General features: G+C 42.1%; 2 protein-coding genes across 3 annotated transcripts; both read right to left on the reverse strand.

Moving 5' to 3' along the window:
- Nucleotides 1-93: 93 nt before the first annotated feature.
- On the reverse strand, nt 94-3,956 carry LOC147308915 (D-serine dehydratase). The gene is made up of 10 exons (XM_086271399.1): nt 3,851-3,956; nt 3,172-3,327; nt 2,944-3,073; nt 2,463-2,613; nt 2,177-2,357; nt 1,647-1,765; nt 1,120-1,246; nt 909-971; nt 708-813; nt 94-616 (listed from the first exon to the last, which is right to left on the reverse strand). The coding sequence occupies exons 2-10, from the start codon at nt 3,315-3,317 to the stop codon at nt 527-529; spliced, it is 1,113 nt and encodes a 370-aa protein (XP_086127525.1). The 5' UTR covers nt 3,318-3,327; nt 3,851-3,956; the 3' UTR covers nt 94-526.
- Nucleotides 3,957-8,565: 4,609 nt separating this feature from the next.
- col6a2 (collagen, type VI, alpha 2) lies at nt 8,566-21,838 on the reverse strand. Of its 2 annotated transcripts, XM_086271238.1 has the most exons (32): nt 21,635-21,836; nt 19,812-19,899; nt 19,576-19,676; nt 19,334-19,477; nt 18,303-18,665; nt 18,202-18,222; nt 18,042-18,107; nt 17,843-17,941; nt 17,711-17,737; nt 17,567-17,593; nt 17,429-17,473; nt 17,273-17,326; nt 17,131-17,193; nt 16,978-17,040; nt 16,822-16,875; nt 16,703-16,738; nt 16,547-16,609; nt 15,826-15,888; nt 15,647-15,709; nt 15,491-15,553; nt 15,355-15,405; nt 15,172-15,270; nt 15,031-15,093; nt 14,915-14,950; nt 14,781-14,826; nt 14,535-14,687; nt 14,351-14,445; nt 12,736-12,917; nt 12,462-12,640; nt 12,326-12,364; nt 10,110-10,441; nt 8,566-9,587 (listed from the first exon to the last, which is right to left on the reverse strand). In XM_086271238.1, the coding sequence occupies exons 2-32, from the start codon at nt 19,885-19,887 to the stop codon at nt 9,318-9,320; spliced, it is 3,036 nt and encodes a 1,011-aa protein (XP_086127364.1). In that variant the 5' UTR covers nt 19,888-19,899; nt 21,635-21,836; the 3' UTR covers nt 8,566-9,317. The 2 variants fall into 2 exon arrangements, with proteins under 2 accessions (XP_086127364.1, XP_086127366.1); XM_086271240.1 differs by lacking the exons at nt 8,566-9,587; nt 10,110-10,441 and adding an exon at nt 10,498-11,880 and having other exon boundaries at nt 21,635-21,838.
- Between the last annotated feature and the right edge of the window lie 478 nt (nt 21,839-22,316).

Consider the following 22,316-nt stretch of genomic DNA (forward strand, 5'->3'; position numbering starts at 1 on the left):
TATTTAAAAAAAACATTTATCACCAAGATATTTTTTGCGTGTCCGTTCAAACGCTGGCACTTATTTATTCATAGATTACAGAAAAATAGAAGATTAAAGGGGACCAAGAAAATCTTTATTTTGATAGAAAAAATAAATCACAAAAGTTTGCAGTTGTATATAAAGGGTCATTCATAAACATTTATTAGCATTGGTATTAACAGCTGATAGCACAAGTGATATGACTTTCTATTAAGTCATCACTAGCTAGGTCTCCTTGCAGACAGTGAAAAACAGGTGCAGAACACAAAAATTAATTTTAAAGACATAACATTAGTGCAACATGGTTTCTGTTACAGTATGAAACTTCTGAAGCCCACAGTGAGAATATTTTCATTAATTATATGTTTTACCATCAAGATGGCACATCTCACTAACAAAGAAGGAATCGCTGTATGTGTTTCTAATGTGTAAATTATTTGGAATGAGTCTCTATATATCTCATCTGTCCCAAAGAGACAAGAAGGGGGAGACATCGTCCAGCTCTTCACCACCCGCGAGTGGGCGTCCACTTCCCTACCAGACGACCCTTGGAGTGTACATGGTACACAGGATGCATCACTGCTGTTGCACATGACTGCAGAAAAAAAGACATTGTCTGACAACAGGAAAATGTGCAATAAAACTGATGTGTGAATAAGATGTACTATAAATCATTTAGTACTAACATGGTAGGGAATCAGTGTGAGCAGAGAGCCCAGGGGGTATTTGCTGTAGTCCAGTTGTCCTGAGATGGGCTCCACTCGTCCATGCTCCTGGGTCATAGACAACAACCTGGAGGGACACGGCAGTCACATTTAACATTGGTACTGAGAGTAAAAGAGAAAAAAGATACTAAAATAGACTGAGATTTTTTTTTAAAGCATTACTTGAGGTTTGGATGCCCCTCGATCACAGCGTATCCAGTGGGAAGTTTTCCAGCTCCGTCCAAACTGAGAGAGACAAGCAAGAGTAGGTGAAAGGTTAAGTTACATGGTTGTTCCAAAACAGAGCTTACACTGATGATAGCAGGGATGAGTAAAACAAAAAACAGAACTTAGGGGATAGGTATTAGCTCCCATTGAATGAAGTTGAACCCACCTGATTCCAGCCCATCCACAGTCAATCAGGAGCTGGTTCCTGTGTGGACAGTGACCGATGACTCTTGTGAGAACCCTCACAGCCACGTCCTCCAGACAGCATGAGCCAATCATAGACTGCTGCACATCTGCATGCCACAAACATGCATTTAAAAGAAATTGTAATTTAAAGGCCCTTTTGAAAAATATATTTTAAGTGTGACATGTCTCCCGACTATTCCTCAGCTCAAAATACCAATAAGGTCATTTATCCTGCCATACCTATAGACTGTTTACCAAACCTCTGCTCCAAACAGGCTGTTTCAGCGCCTGTAGCTTTAAACATTGTCGGGTCCCGAAGTCAACTAGAAACATGTCGGGCAAGTAAACAAAACTAAGAGGCAGCTATGTGTCATGACCTTAAGAGGACAGTACTGTCGGGGACTGTTTTTATAGGGCAAATGAATTGAATATACACAACAAATAACGAAAAAGTGGATTTTACACCTCACCTATATACTAGGAAACAGTGGGTCTATGTGTACACACCATAGAAGACGTAGTTTCCTGGGTGGACCTCGCTCAGCTGCGCCATGTCTTTGACTGGATGGCTACAGGAAGGGGTGGAGCCAATGCTGGACTTACAGATGATGCCAACAGCCCTCAGTCTGACACAAAAACAATCCCAAAACAAACAAACAAAAAACCAGTTGAAAGTTAATGCAGAATTATTCTCCCAGATGGCTCCAAAAGAGAGTCAATCACACCCATGAGAAAATGCTTAAATTTAGAGCAGAAACATGTTTACAGTCTGGTGCAAAACATGGGATACATCATTTTTAGATATGATGTATGATTTATTTGTTGCTTCTGGAAACAAAGCTGCGTGACTCAATACAAGAAACCTGTGGGCTGTGAAACCAAAACAAAGATGTTAAAACGGCTCATAAAAACTAATTTTCAAGAGTATGAGCAACAGCTGTTATGTCGTGTGCGTTCTTAAATAGCCAGTGAGATAAAATTATTGATTAGAGCAGCTTTAATGAGTCAGTGTATTTTTTTTTAAGCTTTCAGCTTACTTTTCCATGAACTGCAGAGTCAGTTTGGTGGTTTCCTGGGCAACAGCCTGTATTTGCTCAACTCCTGTGCAGTAATAGGTATTCCCACAGTGGGCGTACACTCCTGTAAGTTCCACGCCCTCCGTCTTAGCGATGGCTTCAGCCAGTTTGAGCGCTCCTGGCTCCGAGTGCAGGACGCCAGCTATGACAAAGAGCCGACACATGATCAATCCTCGTGTTAACAGAGAAGTGAAGTGTAGCGCAGGCACTTATGATTAAATCTATCGTGGTTTCCCTGCACGTTTACCTCTCCCATTGCCACAGTCGAGTTTGAGCCAGGCGTGCCACTGCCGGCCATCTTTCAGGGGTCTTTTTCGGAGCTGCTCCAAAGCATCAGGATGGTCCAATAAAATCTGGAAGAGATCCAGTCTCTCTGACAGGGCTGCACAACGCTCTACCTAAAGACACACAGAGACATACATTAAAAATGGCACAGAGAGCACAGCTGGGACATTAACAACTAACAAATATAAAAGTGATGAGAAATTATGTCAAAGTAATGGCATAGAACTGGAGCTATTTTACATGCAAGTGCTATGGCGATATACATGTATCATATATTTACATATATGTATTGTTTCTAGTGATAATATTACTAAATATGATTCATACATTTTCAGCAGGCTCAGTTATTAATAATCTATTTTTTCCATTTCTAATGTTTTACAGCTTTTATGATTTCACAGAATATAAAACAAGGACACATTTAAAGTGTGAGCTGAGAGAACCTTATCAAAGGGAATAGAGTAGGCATAGAGGATGTCATCATATCCATGGTCAGCATAGAAACAGGCCTCTGCCAGGGTGGAAACCACTATGCACCTCTGTGATCCACCCGTCATAATGTCAGCACACTCACTAGACACACACAGAGACCTCATCAGAATCCTGTATACGCAGCAAGTCTGTAAGCATGTGCTGTGTGCGTGTCTATGCATGAGCGTATGAATCCATACAGGGTTTTGTGGGTCTTCATGTGTGGACGAAGCTGGACTCCCAGTTTCTGGCAGCGCTCGATCATCCTCTGGGCATTCCTCTTCGCTTTGTCCACGTCCACCACAAAAGCAGGAGTACACAGGGCTGAGAGAGGATCTCCCTCCATACTGGCAGCACTGGAGTGCACACGCACGCACGCACACACACACACACACACAAAGCACTTCAGATATTTCCCATGCAATTAAATTCTATTGCATGATTGGCTCAACCAGCATATTTCAATAGTTATATTTATAAGTATCTGCTATACATGCACGAATCAGCAAGTAAACTTCATCACACTTGGGTGTAGTTTTGCAACGTCTCTGATTATGTAACGCAGCGCACTTTGAACTTTGACAACACTAACTTAAACTTAAACACTAACTTTACAAATGCACTGCAACTCATCAAATCGTATGTGATCCAATTCACTCTTTAAGCAGTTTTTTATTCCTCCTCTTTTTGGTACTATAAAGACCTTCCGATAATATTATCGTGCATCATAACGATAGATAAATTAAAATCATACTGCTTTCGAATCTGCATAATAGCGTTTGTGAAACAGTGAGGGAACCACCAGCACATTAACAAGCATCGGAAACAACAACAATAACAACAAAAATGCAGACAAATGCAGCACAAACCACAGCTTACCTTTTCAAAACAGCGAATTAGTTTTTCTATGGAAGTTCCGATCACATTACTACGGTGTCCTCGAGGAGTCAAAAATAATGAAAAAAGTACAATCAGGGAGAACCTTTTGCAAATCATAAAATAAATCATAGAAAAAAAAATCTAATATAGAAGCATAGTAGCATATAATACGGTAGCAGGAACAGAGCAGGAGGGAAATAGAGAGATAGCGCGAGCCAGGGACAACAACAAGAGACAACATCGTCACGTTAGAAAGGTATAGTCATCATCCACAACTATTTTCAGTGGCGGATGAAAAAGGATTCAGAAAGTTTATCCATGCAGTGAATCCCATGTTTGCGATTCCAAGCAGGAAAACACTCTCCCAGAAATCATCCCAGACCTATATGACAGAGAATGTGTATCTTCTTCTTGTTTTGCATATTTTAATTTATGTTTTATTGTGCTGTGGTTTGCAGTGTTTTGTGTTGTTTCACTTGAAAATTTGTTTAAAAGGAAAAAGCAGAACATTTAAAAGGTTAAAAGTTGAAATGTAATTTTTTTTGTTGTATTTTATAATTTATTTATTAGATTTTATGTGGAGTGAATAAATAAAAGTATACTTACGGTGGCCCCTAGAGACAAAGCACTTACAAACTTCAAAACACAATGGAAATGCTCCAGGATCATAGTGGCTACACAAGACAGGAAGTACTAACGACCAGATTTGGTGTGGTAGTAACAGGTAAATGGACTTTTTTTTTTAATCATTTGAATATATATGAGTGTTTGTGTATAAATACACAAACAATACACATATGTTTCAATTGTGTAATTTAAGGTAGCTCTGTTTTGAAAGTTCAGTTAATGGAAGCAATGTGTTTTGGAGTCTAAGGTCTGTTAATGGCTGCATCAAAGCATTTTTTTGTTTTTGATGCAAGCTACCCAGAGTCATGCGCCCAGCTTGGGAATTCCTTCACACTGTCATCTATCCCAGGAACAGATGAATCCCAGGAAATGAACCAAATATGATCAAATGAATGAGGGCTCATTTAGCTGTGATGGAAGTGTAAAATGTTGCTCATAAAGGTGCATGAAATGATCTTAGAGGGAGATTCCCTCTTGCCACTTTTCCAAAGTGTTGATGTATGAGATAATCATCAATTCATCAGTTTTTTAAAGTTAAGATGTTTTTAAATGTGATTTAAACCCACACCAAATAGCTTTAAAATCCTTTGTTTAAAGTTAGAATGTGAAGCGACCCCCCCACCCCCACCACTGCGTTGTTATCGGATTTCCATGATGGCTGGTGAGCTATGCTAATTTAAATGGCACACGGCTATCAGAATGGTCACGTGTCTGTCTTATTAACGAACATTACAGGTGATCACGCGCGTGAGTTACAGCCAGCAAGGAGTCAGGCAGTTTTTGTGTGCATGTCTGTGCACGTGGACATTTTTATAGCTTTGTTTTGTCTTCACAGAGTCGTTTTCTCATTCATCCAGCGCACCACTCACCCTTTTTATTTATTTATTTATTTATTTATTTATTTATTTATTTATTTATTTATTTATTTATTTATTTATTCTTTAGCTTTTTTAAATGCTGATGGAAATAAAGCATTTGCCAGTTTCCCACAACTGCTTTTACTTTGAAAGCTGGGCCCAGAAGTATTATTTTATCCTGCAGTAATCCACAGGTCACATCGCTGCTTGGTGCCAGAATAATTATGCCGATGCACTAACCAAAAATGAAACTCAATGCTTTACAATCCCGTTGCCTCCAGATATGAAAACAGCCCTTTAGGGTTAAATATTCAAATCTCAGACACGGATTCCCTGTCAGAATAAATATTTCAAGCTTTCTGTTAACCTGTCACCAAATTTACATTTTGAACATTTGATTTTCAGTATGATTGTTCAAATCTATAGATTTTGCATCTCTATCATAGATAGCTTGGCCAATAAAGGCCTGAAACTGTTCCCCAAGTGACTCCCCCCCCCCCACAAAAAAAAAACAACAACAACAACAAAAAAGCAGCACAGAGAAACCTGCAGCACTTTTGGCAGTAATAACTTGAAGCAATGATGTTCTGTATGATTTTATTGCTGTTTCACATCACTGTGGAGGAATTTTGGTCCACTCTTCTTTACAATGTTGCTTCAGTTTATTGAAGTTTGGGGGTATTTGTTTATGCACATCTCTCTTAAGGTCGCACCAACGGATTTCCATCAGGTTAAGGTCTGAACTTTGTCATTGCATTGAGCTTCTGGAATACTCTTCCCCTGTCAGTGAGGGAAAGTGCAAGTCTCCCTATCTTTAAGAGTCACTTAAAAGGGTGGCTGAGGCACACGCAAACATGTGATCATGTTTAATCATGCTTTATGTTGGACGTGAAAAAGAGTTAGTGTATTACAAAAAGGGAAACAACTATTAGTGTAATGGGTCAGTGCAATATCAGGACAGTCAGGGCATGTGTGGGGTTTGTGCAATATAACTGATGTGTTTCCGTTATTGTTATCTGTATTGTCCTCTGTTTTCCACTCTTCTTGTCATTGTTTGTTCTAATTTAATGTGATCACTGTTTTTGTCCTGTTATTGTTGTCTCTGTATGTTTTTACTAATTTGTGTGTAACACCAACCTGCCAGAGGGTCTGCAGATGGAAATTAGCCCAAGGCTATAATCTGTATTAAACTGATGAGAAGCTGTGTTCACCCCAGAAAGCTCCCAGAAATTTGGGCAAATGTCTGCTGTGAAATTTTTAGCCAAACCAAATTGCAGGTCAGATTCAAGCTGAAAATTATGCAAGTAGTCCAAACCGTTCCTGAGATGCAGAAATGTTTTCACATACACAAAATTCAACGATTGTGCCTCCAAACAAATTACACTTACAAATGCTTGTACCACAAACGATGAAAACAGGAACTGCAAAGTTGAGACTGAAAAGTGTTACACTTAAAGTGATAATGTGACAGCTAGCCATTCAGCTGACTCATTGGTGACTGTAATAAATGCAGGTTTCATTATAGAAGAATATCGAGGAGAAGACAGATGGCAGGGAGTCAGAAACGAGGGATGAAAGTGCAAGATGTTGAGGACAACTTATGAGCCCAGGCGTCAGGTGTGAACAACAACAATAACTGGGCTGTATTTAGGTGTAGAGATCACATGACCATCAAAGAGCAGTGTAAGAATGGGAGAAGATTAACAGGGGAGCAGAAAAAGAGGTTTATGGACACAAACTGGGAGAGGTGGCACGCTCAGCACATTAGACATTTCTCAGGAGGGTTGAGGACCCTTTTGTGTGAGCGAGGCTTGGGTCCCAGGCGGGGCTCCTGGTTCTTCAGGGATGTGTCATCAGGAAATGAGGAAGGCGTGGGCTCAGGCTCTGAGGGTGCCGAGACAGCAGCGGCAGTGGCAGCGGTTGGCTCTTCCTTGGCTGGTGCATCGGCTAGGGGTGCTGTTTGTCTTTTGCCACAGGCTGGCTGGCTTTGGCTTCGTGAACTTGAGGAACTGAAACAAACACGCTGACACGTGATGTCAAATTGGACACAGCCATCGTGACCTCATCCCCTGGTTATTGCACTCTGTGTTGTGTGTAGTGTGACGGACACCACCATGTTGATTTTTTGGACCCAGAGGTGATCATAATTAGGTGGACCAACCAGCAACATATTTGGGCCTGCAGGCACTGCACCTGCCCAAAGTCAAGTCCAAGCCTACAAAAGATACAAAGTCCAAGCCTAAATGGAGAGACGCAGTTACTGTCCCTCCATTTAGGAGGGACAATCAGCCAAGTACTGATTGTAATGTGTGCTCATTGAGGATAATTCTATTGTCTTCTATTGGAATTACACCACTGCACCAAGGGTCATAGATGGGCTGCTAAAAAGTAGTCCTTTATGGGAGGGTTGCAACAGGATCGGCTTCTGATGTAAAAACTTTGAAAGCCCTTTGTAACTATAAGAAACAGCCCAAACTACATTATTGGTAAAAAGGCATTACACTGTTATTGTGACAGCCATTCTACTGTTACAGTTGCTAACCAACTGCAAATATGAAAAACAAAAGAAATGGAAGAAATAATTAAGCTACTCCTAAAAACTCTTATCATACATGGTCAGTCTATTTGCATCAAGTCAAGGCTCGGGAAAGCGAAACCATTCAATACCTTTCAAAAAGATCTGACTACCTCTACTAAAATGTAAACATTGTCCCAAAAGAATAAAAAATCTGATAATGTCCATACTTCTGCTAACCCTTCTTATACACCCCTCTCTTTGGTGTCTATAGGATATGGATGTAAATGTTGCTGGTGTGGTCTATACATTTAATTTTTTAAATCCACATGGTTGCTAGAGAAGCTGACCCTGTCTTTTAATGTCACCTGCTCTGGGTGAATGGGGGAAAAAATACAACCCGCTGTTAGTTACGGAGAGTTATGAGCATGAAAGCTTCCTGTTCTGCAGAGTGTCAGTCTGGCTAAGCATTTTGTTTGTGAGTCAAAGCTGTCCTTCTTTTATACAGGCCTTTATAATTAAAATACATAAAGAAAAATACACAGCAAATGAGCAAAATATATTTTCCTTTACAATATAAAGAACTAGTTTATTGGTTTGAATCATTATCCAGCAGTTCCAGCAGGAGGCAAGCTGACTAACAGTTACTGCGTAAAACCGAGGAAAGTCACTGGTGTCAAAGAAATTACAAACAGGCTGGCAGACACAACAGACAGTGCTGGGATCATAATATCAGGCTTTATTTGGACGTCAGGTTTACAGATTTGGTTCATTTAGGCTTGCGTGTTAATCAGTGTGCAATTATCTACTGAATATGCATTTGTGTGTGTAATTTGTGTTTGAAGCATGTCTACATGTTTTTATGCCCTGATCAATCTACATTTACAGCATAACATGAAGTAAAAAACACATTCAATACCAAATAAAATGGCTTTGTCCTTGTTTTTCTACTTTAGCACCTTTTAAGTAAATACTGACTTCCTGGAAAAAAGGACTGTGTGTGTGCACACGTCTGTGAGAGAGGGAGGAAAAATGTGTTTCGGCAAACCAAAAATTAATACAAAATAAAGCCTACTGATAAAGTGGTACACATTCAGAAATCACGTACCTCTCCTTTGGGAGGTCTTTGGCTGAAAATATAGATTTGAGATTAAAAGAACAACTGATACAAATGATACTGCATGTCTTTGTGTGTGTGTGTGTGTGTGTGTGTGTGTGTGTGTGTGTGTGTGTGTGTGTGTGTGTGTGTGTGTGTGTGTGTGTGTGTTGGTCCTGCATAGACTGCTTTTGCTTTTGGTAAATTAATTTTCTCCCATAATGACAGGATATGTAGCCCCCTCAGTGCCTTCCATCCAGTAATGATAGTGACCACAGAGGTGTGGTCTGTGAGGGTGTGTTTACATGTACGCTGAAGGAGCTGGTCCTTCTTTCCTCCCATGAATTCTCGTTCTAGCTTTACAGTTCCTTTCTAGCATATCCAGCGGATGAAGCGCTCAAAGAAGGCCGGCTTGTTCAGCATGGCGTAATCGTCTCCCCTAAAGATGGCTGACGTGTCTCCGAGCGCCACCTTCTTTAGCACCTCCTCATCAGTGTCGCTTCCCATGGCGATCACCGTGGGAACGCCTTCCGCTCTCTTCATGGCGCTCACACCTTCATCCAGCTGCTCTCTGGCTGTGATGCCATCAGTGATGAACACGAAGGCCACCTCAGCGTTGCGGCGTGACAAGCGACTGTTGCCCTACAAACACAACATAAAACAAATAATAAAGTCGCGTATCATTTGAGCATTTTTTGCTCCATACTTGCGACATTAGTGATGCCAGAAGATTATCAGTCAATCAGTGAAAACTCCAGGGAGTCAAAAAGACAACCACTAGGACTGCAAAAAAAAACAACACACCAAAATGCCAAAAACTGCAGTACCTCGTCTGGCCACATGAGGCAGGCTCTAAAAGTGAGTCAATCCCCACAGACTCCCTTGTTAAAATGCTGAGCTTTACAACAGAGTTAACAATGCTACAACAGAGTAAAAAACAGTTTTGATCTCTCAAGCTGACTTCACTGACTTCATCCTTCAAAGTCTCTGTGTTTAGGTTAATTTTTAAGTAACACAACAATTTAGACATTAAGCACCTTCAGCCATTTACAGTTAGAAGCGGGTGTTGGCTAGAACACAAGCTGCGTGTCACCTCAAACAGCTGGAGGGAGTGGTCTGGACTTCTCAAATGAAAAAAAAATAAGATGTGTATATTTGTTATACCTTGAACACCAGATTGTTGACAGCATAGATGATAGCGCTGCCCAAAGCAGAGGAAGAATCCATGTAGGTGACGCCTGCTAGTGAATCGGAGATCACTGTGAGGTTATGCGTCAGTGCGAACTCCTCCCTCTGCTCCGAGGGGCTGCCGTACTGTAACAAAGCCAGGCGGGAATTCCTATCGTCATTTTCGCCAGTAGCCAGGACGAGACGGCGAGCCACATTCTCAATGAACTCTTTGGCCCTGCGGTGGTTCTCCAGCCCCATCCTCTCAGAACCATCCAGGAGGAACACCATATCCACTGGCCGCTGAACACAAGCAGCCACAGCAGGCTCTGGAACAGACACACATACATACATAGCAGGGTGTTCGGTGAGCTACAGCTGGAAAACAGATGCTCAAGAGTCAAAGCCCGCAACAACAACAACAACAAAAATATATATACACATATTAACAACAACATGCTGTAATTCCATGCATGCCAGCTGCAGTCCGGCTCTTTCAGTATTTCTTTGAGTAGCCTTCCCAGATTCTGACCGGCCTTGTCAATAAAGCACTGTTTTAGTTTGCTCGTTGAGTTTATTCTCTTTAGACATTAAAATAAAAATAATATATGAATGTATCCCATTTTACAGGAAACAAAATGAACAACGTGAACAATGTTCACATCAGCAAGTTGCAGTCACAGAGCTAAAACAATAACATGACATTGGATTGAAGCCACTCTGTGGTCCTTTTCTTCAAGTCATCCTACTTTGCAAGCCAAGCCACATGCAAAAAAAATCCCCCCGAAAAACATGCACCAGTCAAGGGCACATCATACAATAGTTCCCTCACAGTCGGTGCCAATTCATTTAACCAAACATTAACATACACCATCCTCTGACTCACATACAGTATGCTGTGAATTGTGTAAAACCAGATATTTTCCACATGCAACAGCCTTTCACCGACGTGATTCATTCACAGGGGAAAAAAACATAAAGGCTGTAACCATGGATACGTGCAAAACAGCAAAAAAAACTGTCATCGGAGTGATTCACAGTGAAAATGAGGCTCCATCAACTGTAACCGAATAACAAGAACGGCTCTGTAGACAAATCTGCCTCCAACAAATGCATGACATTCATTTTCCATTTCAATTGAAAATGTTTTGAAATACGTGATCTGTACATATTACTAACAGACATACTCAGGATTACTGTGCTATATCCATAAATGTTTATATTTATATTTATATTCTGAGGCCAGAAGGGATCATGAATCCACATTTTGACTGAAGTCAATTCACACAAAGGGTTCTCTGAAAGCTTAGTAAAAGACCAGCTTCATATCATGCAGTTCAGCCCAGGTGTATATTTCACCTGCATAGTTTAAACAATAAAACAATGCCCACAGTTTGAATAAATTCTATTCTTTGTCCAGCAGTAAGCTTATTAGTCAATGGCATCCATAATGGCGAGGTAGCATGGTTAGCATATTAGCATTAGCAAAGTCCTATGGCTTTCGTTGGGTCCCCCATAATGTCCCCATAGACATATTTGAAGGAGTTGATGAACAGCTGGGTCCACTGCTGCCTGTCCGCTCCTTGGGCGAGTTTGGCTCTCTGGGCTGTGTACGCCATGGTCGCCACACCAATCCCATACTGTTGCTCGCTCAGGCCGTTCAGCAGGCTGGTCACACCCTCCAAAGAGGTGGGGACCAATGAGGGGCTGCCTTCCTCGGCTAGTGGCTTCCAGGGGGGTGGGGCTTGCCCCACAGAGATGCCCCCTCCTGCAACGAGTGGGCGGAATAACATTGTGGGCGTGGTCCCACAAACACGAGGCACCAACAGAGCCAACTGAGATGTCGGAGGTACACTGAGTTGCTTGAAAATTCTTAGATTGAGCCAAAAAATGTAATCGCACCAATACAAAGGAGGTGTAATGATCTCTACTGACCTACTGCTCGCACGGTTTAACAAATTGCAACCAAATCCTAATGCAGTCTAACGGGGCAGTATGCTTCAAAAAGAAGGCAAATCTATTGGTATTTAAGTTGTAAATGGCCACCACTGAAGTGAAATGCAGGGCGATTTGTATAAATAGGTAAAAGTACCTCGATGGAAGAACTTTCAATAAGGCAAAACAAAAAGTAACTTAATTTGAAGCATAGTATAAATGTTATAGGAATAAATGAAGCTATAACAGGACACTTAGACTTATACAAAAAATCCTACCTGATTTACAAGGCAGATCAGGGCACACGATGAAAGGATCTAAAACAAAGATAGCGAATATGTCAAACCATGAAGAACAAAACAAGATGGTTAGTCCACTACATGCTGCACATAATGAATATTTCTGTGTATTTACCTGGGCAGAGCACGGTCTCGATCTTGTCAATGAACTCCTCTGCCACTAGGTCTGCAAAGCGTCTCATTCCCATTACTTTACCATCCCTCTGGCAGGCGATGCTCTTCAGACTCTCATTCTCCTCGATCTGCTCAAACATGTCTCCGATACCAATGGCGCTCACGTCAACGTTGGGATCTCTACTCACATGCATTGGTTCACACAAACACAATCGATGAGATAAAAATGATCCTTTTCACAAAAAATGAATCTCAAACCACAGCCCCAGTAGCACCTGCAGAGGTAGGTGAGCAGATTGTCGTCATCTCTGGGGTCAAAGCGTCCGTCGGTGATGACGACGACAGTGACGTTGGCTTTCGCTCTGCGGCTGTCCCTGATCAGGTTGTCGTAGGCGTACTTCAGAGCAGACGGCGTGAACGTACCTCCTGCGATCCACTCCAAACGCTTTACTGCATCCTGAGCGATGGAGACGACAGTATGAGAGTTGTTTGCCGCGTATTATGTCACATCACCACCATTATTTTTACAAAGGCGCTTCATGTCTGACTACGGCCTTGTTCTATAAAAACAATTATGGTAATATGTGCTGAGGTGAAATTATAGGCTGTAATGACACCCAATGGTTTGTTGAATCCCTTTTTTTTGTCATTTACTGCCTTGGTTTTTTTGAAATGAAACAAGCAAAAGGATGGATGTCGGTAAGAAACTAAGCATTTTACCTTAATTATAGTTATAGAGGTTACAGTAGCTTGCAGATCAGAAAGGCACTATCCCTAAATTATACCCTGTTTTATTATCTTTTTCATTCTTAGTGGAACCATAAATTACAAAATGAACACTCTGTATTATTAAATAGGACTTAAAACTAGCACATGGGACCATGAATTTGACAGTGAAGTGATTTTCAAGGCTATGAGTCAATAGATAAGTGGATACATTTTCCCATAAACTTTCATAGAGACAGATTTGTTTTTGCAACCAGATGAGTCGCCCCCGTCTGGCCATTAGAAAGAATGCAGGTTTAAGGTACTGCTGTGTTGACATCACTGTTCAGATTCAGAAGTTATTTCCATTTTTTTCAGACACACCCTAATGTAATAAAATAGGATAAAGTTTGCACTGACCACATTCAAGTTCAAATTTAAACTTGTTTACCAAATGTAATCAGCAATTGTAACAAACAATATTTTGAGAGAAGCTGGATTACACTTCTTACATTCTTTCTAATGCCAAGCAGGGGGCAGATCGTCTAAGCCTCAATTGTGAAGAGGTCTGGGAAAATCACTCTGCTTTTTTAAAATTTGATTCATGATGTCTGGAAAACACTTTCTTAACTAGTTTAAAATCTCAGTGCTAAGTTTCAAATCTTCCATCCAACGTGTTGTTGGGTTTGTTGATTAAAGCTCTAATGAAAATGAAATAAATGAGGCATATCTCTGGGCGTGGTAGCCTTCTAACTTGCAAATTGCTTCAGTATTAACTTGAAATCCAAGATCTGAGTATGATCCATCCCTGGCCTGGGACATGTGCTTTTAAAAAACTGAAATAGCACTGGCTAAAATGTAAAACTGAAAGCTTTAAAATGAGAGCCCCCAAGTCAATGGGTGACATCACAGTGGCTGATCAACCTGTTATATGCAGTGTATCATCGTTTTTATTCTTTTCTGATTTGTTTATAATAAGAAAAACATCATATGTGGCCAGACACTTGCTTTATGATGGTGAATTCCATCTTCTGCAGCTCAGACACTACTAAGCAACGTACTGAGAGGAACATGTGCAGACTGATCAGCCTAGTTCATTAAAAAAAAACATCTGGTGTAAAGAACAATCTCCTCTCTACTCTAAAAATAAACTGACACATGTGTTTGTGTCCGTCTGTGTGAGACCTTGAAAGCAGCCAATGAATCAATCTTGGGGTCGTTGAGACGGATGGCCTGGAAGGTTCCACTGTGACTGTACTGAACCACTCCCACCCTAGTGCCTGGAAACAAGCGTGGCTATCTTATTAACAGGTGTAATTGGGAGTTATCTTGTAAAAATGTGAACTTAAAGCCTGACAGCTGTATCTACCTGTGTCTGACAGAGGGTCTTTGGCAAATGATCCCAGTCTGCTGATGGTGTTGATGACAAAGTTCTTCTCCAGGGTGAAGTTGGTGAGACCCACGGACTCTGAGCTGTCGATAACAAACACGATGTCCAGCGGTCCGCAACGTTTCTCACAGTCTAGAGATGAAAACGCAGCACGCTGTGAAGGTCTGACAATCTGACAGAGCACTTTGATGTCATGAGTGTTTAGAGAGAGGCAAACAAACTCACCACAGCAGCCACACGTCTCTCTGATGTAGTTCATGACGTCACATTCCTGCAGGAAAAGACAGGAAACATCATTAAATCATCATCATGTGTTTGTGCTGACATAATAAAAGTGTAGTTGGTTGCAATATTCTCACAGTGAGGCCGGGATCCCCCTCAGGGCCAGGATCTCCCTGCAAAAAGACAATGCGAAATATCACACTGCGAATGCAACTACATTATGGATCTGTCTGTTTGTTTTTTGTGTACTCACATCACGCCCAGCTTCTCCTTTTGGGCCTCTTGATCCAGGTTCACCCTGGGACCCTGGCTCGCCCTGTTGGAAGGAAATAAATCACACAGCTTTCCTTTGAGCGAAAGAGAAACTTCAAACTTCATCCGAGGTGCTACTTACTGGTTGTCCTGGAGTTCCTTTAAGTCCAGGTTCACCCTTTTGACCACAGTCACCTCTGGTGCCACGAGGTCCACGCTTACCCTTGTCTCCTCTGTCACCCTGCGTATTATCGGGGAAAATTTCATCACCTGGCCATGTCAGGCAGAAACTATAAGCAGTGTTAACGCATTGATTCTAAGTTACCGGTTCTCCTCTTGATCCCGTATAGCTAAAGCCAGCTCTTCCATTGTCTCCCTGAGTAGCGATAAAACAAAGAGTTAAAACAAGGAACTGCAGCTATGAAGACAGCTACCACAGAAACAAACGTGGAGAGTCTAACCTTTGGTCCGAGGTTTCCAGGCTCTCCTCTAGGTCCAGCATCACCAGGGTCACCTCTGCTGCCCTAAAATACAAGCAGAGTAAATGGAGAGTGGATTAACATATATGTCTTTAAGGGACTTTTAAATATAGTTCTCAAATGTGACTTTTAACCCACGGTTCTTCCTTTCTCTCCTGGTGGGCCTGCTGGTCCCCTAGGTCCTGGCAAGCCAACATCACCCTGTTCAGAACAAAGAAAAGTGCACATGTAACAAACTCAAGTAGATTAAAGAGCTCAAGACTGTATAGTGTTCAATGACAATGAATCAATGAATGTGACACCGCAGTTCATAGTACCTTTGCCCCATCGCTTCCTGTTTCACCGGGAAGGCCCCTCTGGCCCTCAGGCCCACTTTCACCCTGAAACACAGTAAAAAACGCCCTTCAGCCTCCCAGTGGTGGAATAATAAAACCGATTTAAGAGACAAATCATTTGAGGATATGCGAATAATTCATCACGTAGGTGATGTAAAAGTTACAAAAGGTCCCAAAAGTTAGTGGGACCTCAGACGATAAGACCAACCACAGCGCTGTCCTGGATGATTTAGTAGATGTCAGTGTGACATGTAAAAAATATTTACAAAAAAGTCTTGTAAAAATCTTGGAGCCTTTACTGACTGATTGGACTGTCATTTCTGAGGAAACTCTTTTTTCTTAGTCTATCCTTTTCCTTGTTGGCGCAGGTCAGATGCTTATTTGTAAGCAAAAAAACCTCTCAGTTAAGTTGTTGACTGGTCTAAAAGGCTGATTGGTGAGCCACAGCTGAGGCCAGACAGTTCCAGCGGTCGGCTGCTTCGATCTTACTTTGACCACTCGCATCCTTTGCATACTGACTTTGAGTTTCTTCCTTCTTGATGAAGGCTGGCAGTGTTCAAAGTACAAAACAGCATTCATTTCTTTTGCTTATCTGTTGTTTTATGTTTTGCATGTGTATGTTGATGAGTTGCTCACCTACTGTAGACCAAACCACCTGAACCTGACATTTACGATTTGTGTCAGTGTGTACATAAAGACATACCTTCTCTCCCTTAGTGCCTGGAGGCCCTTGTGAACCCTTTGGACCATAGTCTCCTCTTCTACCCTACAAACAAAAAAAGGCATGGCAGCTGTGATGCCACATAAAGACAAAGCTCGCAGGAGAACGACTGTTGGCAAATGAAATAGGTGTTCTCACCTTCTCGCCTCGAACACCCGGGACTCCAGAGGTTCCCTAAAAACACACAACACAGCAATCAGCGCCTTGAAGCAGGTGAATGAGTGTGACTTTGTTATTTATGTGGGGATGCATCTTACAGTGTTTCCTTTCGCTCCAGGAATACCAGGTGATCCAGGACTTCCCCTCTCTCCCTGCAGATGAAACACCAGAGTTTAGTCTATCACCTCCAACACTGATCATACTAATGTGACTTCCATGCTGCTATTCTGTCTGTTTGCTGGTACAGAATTTACCTTTGGTCCACGATCTCCGTCTGGGCCAGGCGGACCAGATCTTCCAGGGCGCCCAGGATCTCCCTAAAGACAATTAAGCAGACTTTCATCACCTCTTGAACAAATTATAGATTTTTAAATTTTATTATTTTTACAGCAGGAGCGACCATCTACCTTGTCTCCATCAGATCCGGGAGGACCACGTTCACCGACATCTCCAGGGTGACCGTCAGGACCCTGCAAACCATCAAAAAACAGACCATAAATAGATAGCATGTAATAATAGTTTTGAATAGTAATCAGTGACGTGACATACCCTGTCGCCTGGGTCTCCTTTGCAGCCTGGAGCGCCGATTCGCCCAATTTTACCCTAAAGACAACGACAAATACATCAGAAAAGCATCCCATGATCAAAAACTGGGAGCGTCATTTCAAAATAAGAGCATTTAAGGAAAGACTGCTTGAGTCCTACCTTCTGCCCATCTGTCCCGTTGCGTCCTGGGATGCCAGCCACACCCTAATGAGAACAAAGAGGAAACAGTTAGATGAGAAAAGCAAATCACCTTCCAGCATTAATGATTATTTAGAGATGACGTTAGATTAGACATACCTTTTTCCCCTGAGTTCCAATCTCTCCCTGTAGTCAGACAAAAGTCAGTAGTCATTTTATGTATAAGAAACACAGACGTTACTTTCATTCATTTTCAAACATCTCCATAGCCCATTCATAGTTGAAAAAATCCAAAAGCCACACCTTCTCGCCTTTTAGACCTGGTTCTCCCTACAGAGACGGGACAAAGAAAACCATGTGTCATTATAAAGCCTAAATCAATGTTAAGAGTTGCACTGATGAAGATGATGGGTAGGCGAAAGTGTGGCTTCTTACTTTGATACCGGGCTGACCGATTGGACCTTCGATACCGGGGTCTCCTGGGCGACCTCTTTCTCCTTTTATTCCTGGCTCGCCATTGTCTCCTTTAGCTCCCTGCAGTCATCGAGTTCAGACGAGAAAACATTTGTGAGGATCAAAGTCACATAGGTGAAAGTGCTCTAAGCATGAGTGTTTGTGTGTGTGTTAAACTCACTTTTTGTCCCCTGTGGCCTTTTGGACCAGGAGGCCCTTTTGTCTCCAGACAGGACACATTGTAACACTGCGGTTCACAAGACACAAGGAGAGACAGTCAGTGAAGATAAAGGAAGGCAGCTCATAAACGGATCCTCTTCTGATTCTCAGGTGTGTCTTACCTCTACATATGCCAGATGTTTCTGTGAAGACAAAGGACACAAAACGTTAGCAGTAGCTGTCAGTAGCTGTGACTGTTTATGCGTGTGTGTTTGGAAGTTACCATTGTCTTGATGATTCGATCAATAGTTGGGGTATCTATCGTGACTCTGTTCTGGCTGAAGTTCACAGCTGCATATTCATTCCTGTAGAGGGACACTGGAGAGCTGGCGATGTCCCTCAGCCCAGTCTCCTCTATGTTATTCGATGCTGCCACAGCAAAGATATGGATGCCCTTGTCACGAGCCTCCTCTGCTGCCACCTTAATACCCCCACACGGGTTTCCAGTCACATGACCATCAGTGATGACAACAGCAAATCGGAGGGCCCTGGGGTATGAGGGTGAGCTCTGTATCTCCTTTGCCATTTCTCTGAGGGCACAATCGATGTAGGTCCCTTTACCCAAATACCTGATTCCCCTCACACCCTGGAAACATAGAAAATCAGAGGCGTTATCATGAAGGATGAGTTACAAAATTTGTGTTATTTTATGTTATTTACAGCAGAAACATTAAAGGAGAAGCCTGATAGGATGAGGCTTAAAACCTTCCTGTTTTAAATGTTTACAGTTAACGCTGGATCAGGTGACCGTGAATCCTTGCTTAGTTATGCTGCATTCGTCCGAGGCTGCTGGGGGCTTCCCATGATGCACTGAATGCTTCTTCTTCATTCACTTATTTTCCCTCACTATGTGTTTATACACCACTCTGCATTTAATCATTAGTTATTATTATTAGTCGACTCTCTTCCACAATGTGGTTTTTGTCTTGCCTACCTCCCCTCAGCCCCAGACAGGGAGGGCAGACGGCTGTGCTCCCCTGAGCCTGGTACTGCTGGAGATTTCTTCCTGTTAAAAGGGAGTTTTTCCTTCCCAGATGCTTTAGAATAATACAGATTCTCTGTATTATTGTAGGGTCTTTACCTTACAATATAAAGCCCAATGAGGTAACAGTTGTTTTGATTTGGTGCTAATACATAAAATGAACTTGAGCTGAATTGATCCGTCTCTGTGCCAATTAGGCCAGCTGGCTATTGGACAAAAAGTGAACAGGTGTATTTGAAAGACTAAAGGTTTTTGAGATGTGCGTCACTCACTGTGATGAAATCATTCTTGGATGCAAACCGACTGAAAACACTTTGTGTCTGGGAGAAGTGCAGTCCACCGATTTTCCAGGTGATCCGCACGACACCCCTGAGCTCTTCATCATCCAAACGCTGTGCAAACCGCTCCGTGAATATCTACAGCATCAACAACATTACACAACACGGCTGTTACTTTTACTAAATCCAACAATAGGGATCGTTTTAAGCCACAGAGTTGTAAATAAATGAGCAACCTTGATACTCTCCACAAGTGCTCCAGGAGGCGGCTCCTGCAGGGCAATAGTCTCCGACGTGTCTATGGTGAAATACACGTCTATGGGACATTCGTTTTTTTCTAGAAGGGAAAAGATGAGAACACAAAAACACAAACTTAAACCTTCCTTCCTGTTACATCACAGAGTACTTGAATCAGACAAATGTTCCATGTTGTGTTAGTGAAACTGTGGCTGTTCAGTTTTGTCGTGCTCACTGCTGCAATCGGTTTTCTCGGCACGAGTCAGGGCTCCAAAGAGAAGAGCGAACAGGACGAACTCTAACCCCACCATCTTCTTCTTCTCCTGTCACGGCACATTGAAACACACTTTTCAGTTATTGCAGTTGGGAAATGAATTCGGCAACTGCAGGATAAAACAGCAAAGAAAGGCAAAGACATGCACGATGAGATTATTAAGATGAAAAAAAGAAATGATGAGAGAATAGCCTTTAATATATAAAACATTATAAAAAACCCTGAAAATGCACGCTTCACTATATGAATTTTTTGTATCTAGAGTGCTTTTTTCCTGCTTAAAACTGAACTTATTTTTTTTTTCATTTTCTTCATCTGACATCAGTGTCAAACAAACACATGCAGGGACTGTTGTACAGTGAACAAAATGGCTGCCGTGCAGTTATGTAAGAGGTTTGAAAGCATCACATGAGTCAAACTTGTTTTGTGTGTGTCCAAAGACAGAAAAGAAAAGAAAAGCTAAAAAATGTAATAACTGTATGACTGTATGACTGTGTCGCTGTAGAAACTTAACCCGCTGCTAAACTACAACCAGATTCCATCAAAGTTCAATGAGAACAACAAAACTTGTGCAGGAGTGAAGTAGTTCAGTTCAAGCTCAAAGCTACGAGGTATTGACCTGATTATATTCTCAAAACAAAAAGCATGAAACCTCAGCCGTGTTCCTGAACATCAGGGTCAGCCTATGGCTGCATCTGGAGACCAGAAAACAGGTTGTTGATTGGATAAAAAGAAAGGCACACATTTTTATCACAAACCAAATTCTTTCAAAGGTCTCACTCTACTGCCATCAACAGGATTTCTCCACTCTCACATAAAGCCAAAGCTGTCACAGCAAGGTTAACTCATTGAGGGCAGGCTCGGTGACCTTATTTGCATCACACACTTTACAGCTTTGACGGGACATGTCTCTGCCATTCAAAACAAATGTACAGAAACCAGTTGCACATTGGGCCTTGTGGGAGCTCTTATGATCTGGGCAGAAGCAAAATGAAAGAAGCTAAGAACTCTATTGCCCATCACTCCATTTAAACTAGGAACTCCAGCTAAAATAATGTCTACAAGAGCACAGTATGAAAAAACGCACACTAACGGCGCAAAACAGGAGAAAACAGCTTCCGTCTGAGAACAAAGAACTTTCAACACAATTTCCAATACTACATGTGTCATTCATATATGTCACTCTACACAGCTCAGCTGTTCTGCCGGTGGAGCTCGTATCTGTGAAACAAAATGATTTTCCCCCACCAGCGCTGCTGAGTGAGTTTTCATACAGGCCTACATTTTATTTTAATGCTGGAATATCAGCCAGAACCTCGTCAGCGACGCGCTTTGCTGCGGGTCCCTCTAGCGGACAAAAGGCTGTGAGCTGCGCAGGAGTCCTGCAGCTTCTGCAGATGTTCCTACTCCTCTTCCACTGCCCGGGCCACGAGCGAGTGGGAGCTCTCACAGCTTTAGAGCTCAGAGCGGGTGAATATCGTGCAAAAAACCCAAAGAAATATACAATCCACTCTCTGATATTTTTATTTGTTTGTTTAACGTTTGTGAGTTCTCAGAGAAGGTTGACGCTCTGAGAACTCACAAACTTCTCGCCTGAGAGCTAGAGTTCACACAACAGTTTTCGTCGGCTGAGAAAACACCGTCATTTCAGCTCATAGGACTAAATTACAAGACACAGAAGGAGAGAAGAGGGAGACAGGCAGGTTCACGAGAGAGACACGGGGGGAGAGAGCGAGAGCGAAACAGAGAAGCAAAAAGAGTCTGTGCGTAAAAGTGCAGCTTACCCAAACTCTATACAACTTCAGAACTTCGTCAGCAGCTTATCTTTTGATTATCTCCTCATCTCCACAGGGGGGTGGGGGGAGCCGAGAGAACGAGTGATACAGGAAGAGAGAGTGGGAAATGACACCCTGGATGCGCGTTTGCTTCCCGCAGAAGAACCGTCCGTTCGTCCGCCTGTCCCGGTCCAACCCCAGCTACGAGCTCTTGAGCCCTCCTCCTCCTCCCAGCTCAGCTCAGTGCGCAACGCCGTCCGCTTGGAGGCGCCGTGGCTTCGCTGGAACCCGTGTGTGTGCGCGTGCGTGTACCAAGTGCCTGCCGTGCCAACAGGTGGTCGTTTGCCAGAAAGTGATCGCCAGTGTTTATATGTGCTCTTTAGTTCTAATGTATTTACTTATCCTGATATAAAGTCTGCAGTCAACGTGTATTTATGAAGAACTCATATATAAAATAAAGAAATGACCTGATATGGAAATATTCTTATGATTCTGCATTATCATACAAGCTCCGTGTTCTACATCTTTGGCCACTTAAACTAATTAAATTCTCTTTATAGAAGTGTGATGTTATATTTGGGCTGATCAATCTTCTGTCTTGTCATATGAATATTCTTCTGGCTCAAAATGACTTGATATCATTGATGAGAGATATATTTCTGATATGCTTGACAGATTATAGGCCAACAAG

Source organism: Aulonocara sp. 'chitande type north' Nkhata Bay, linkage group LG18 (assembly GCF_057382095.1).
Source record: "Aulonocara sp. 'chitande type north' Nkhata Bay isolate Kocher_YH1m ecotype deep benthic linkage group LG18, A_spYH_male_GT1.1, whole genome shotgun sequence".
Taxonomy (NCBI): Eukaryota; Metazoa; Chordata; class Actinopteri; order Cichliformes; family Cichlidae; genus Aulonocara; species Aulonocara sp. 'chitande type north' Nkhata Bay.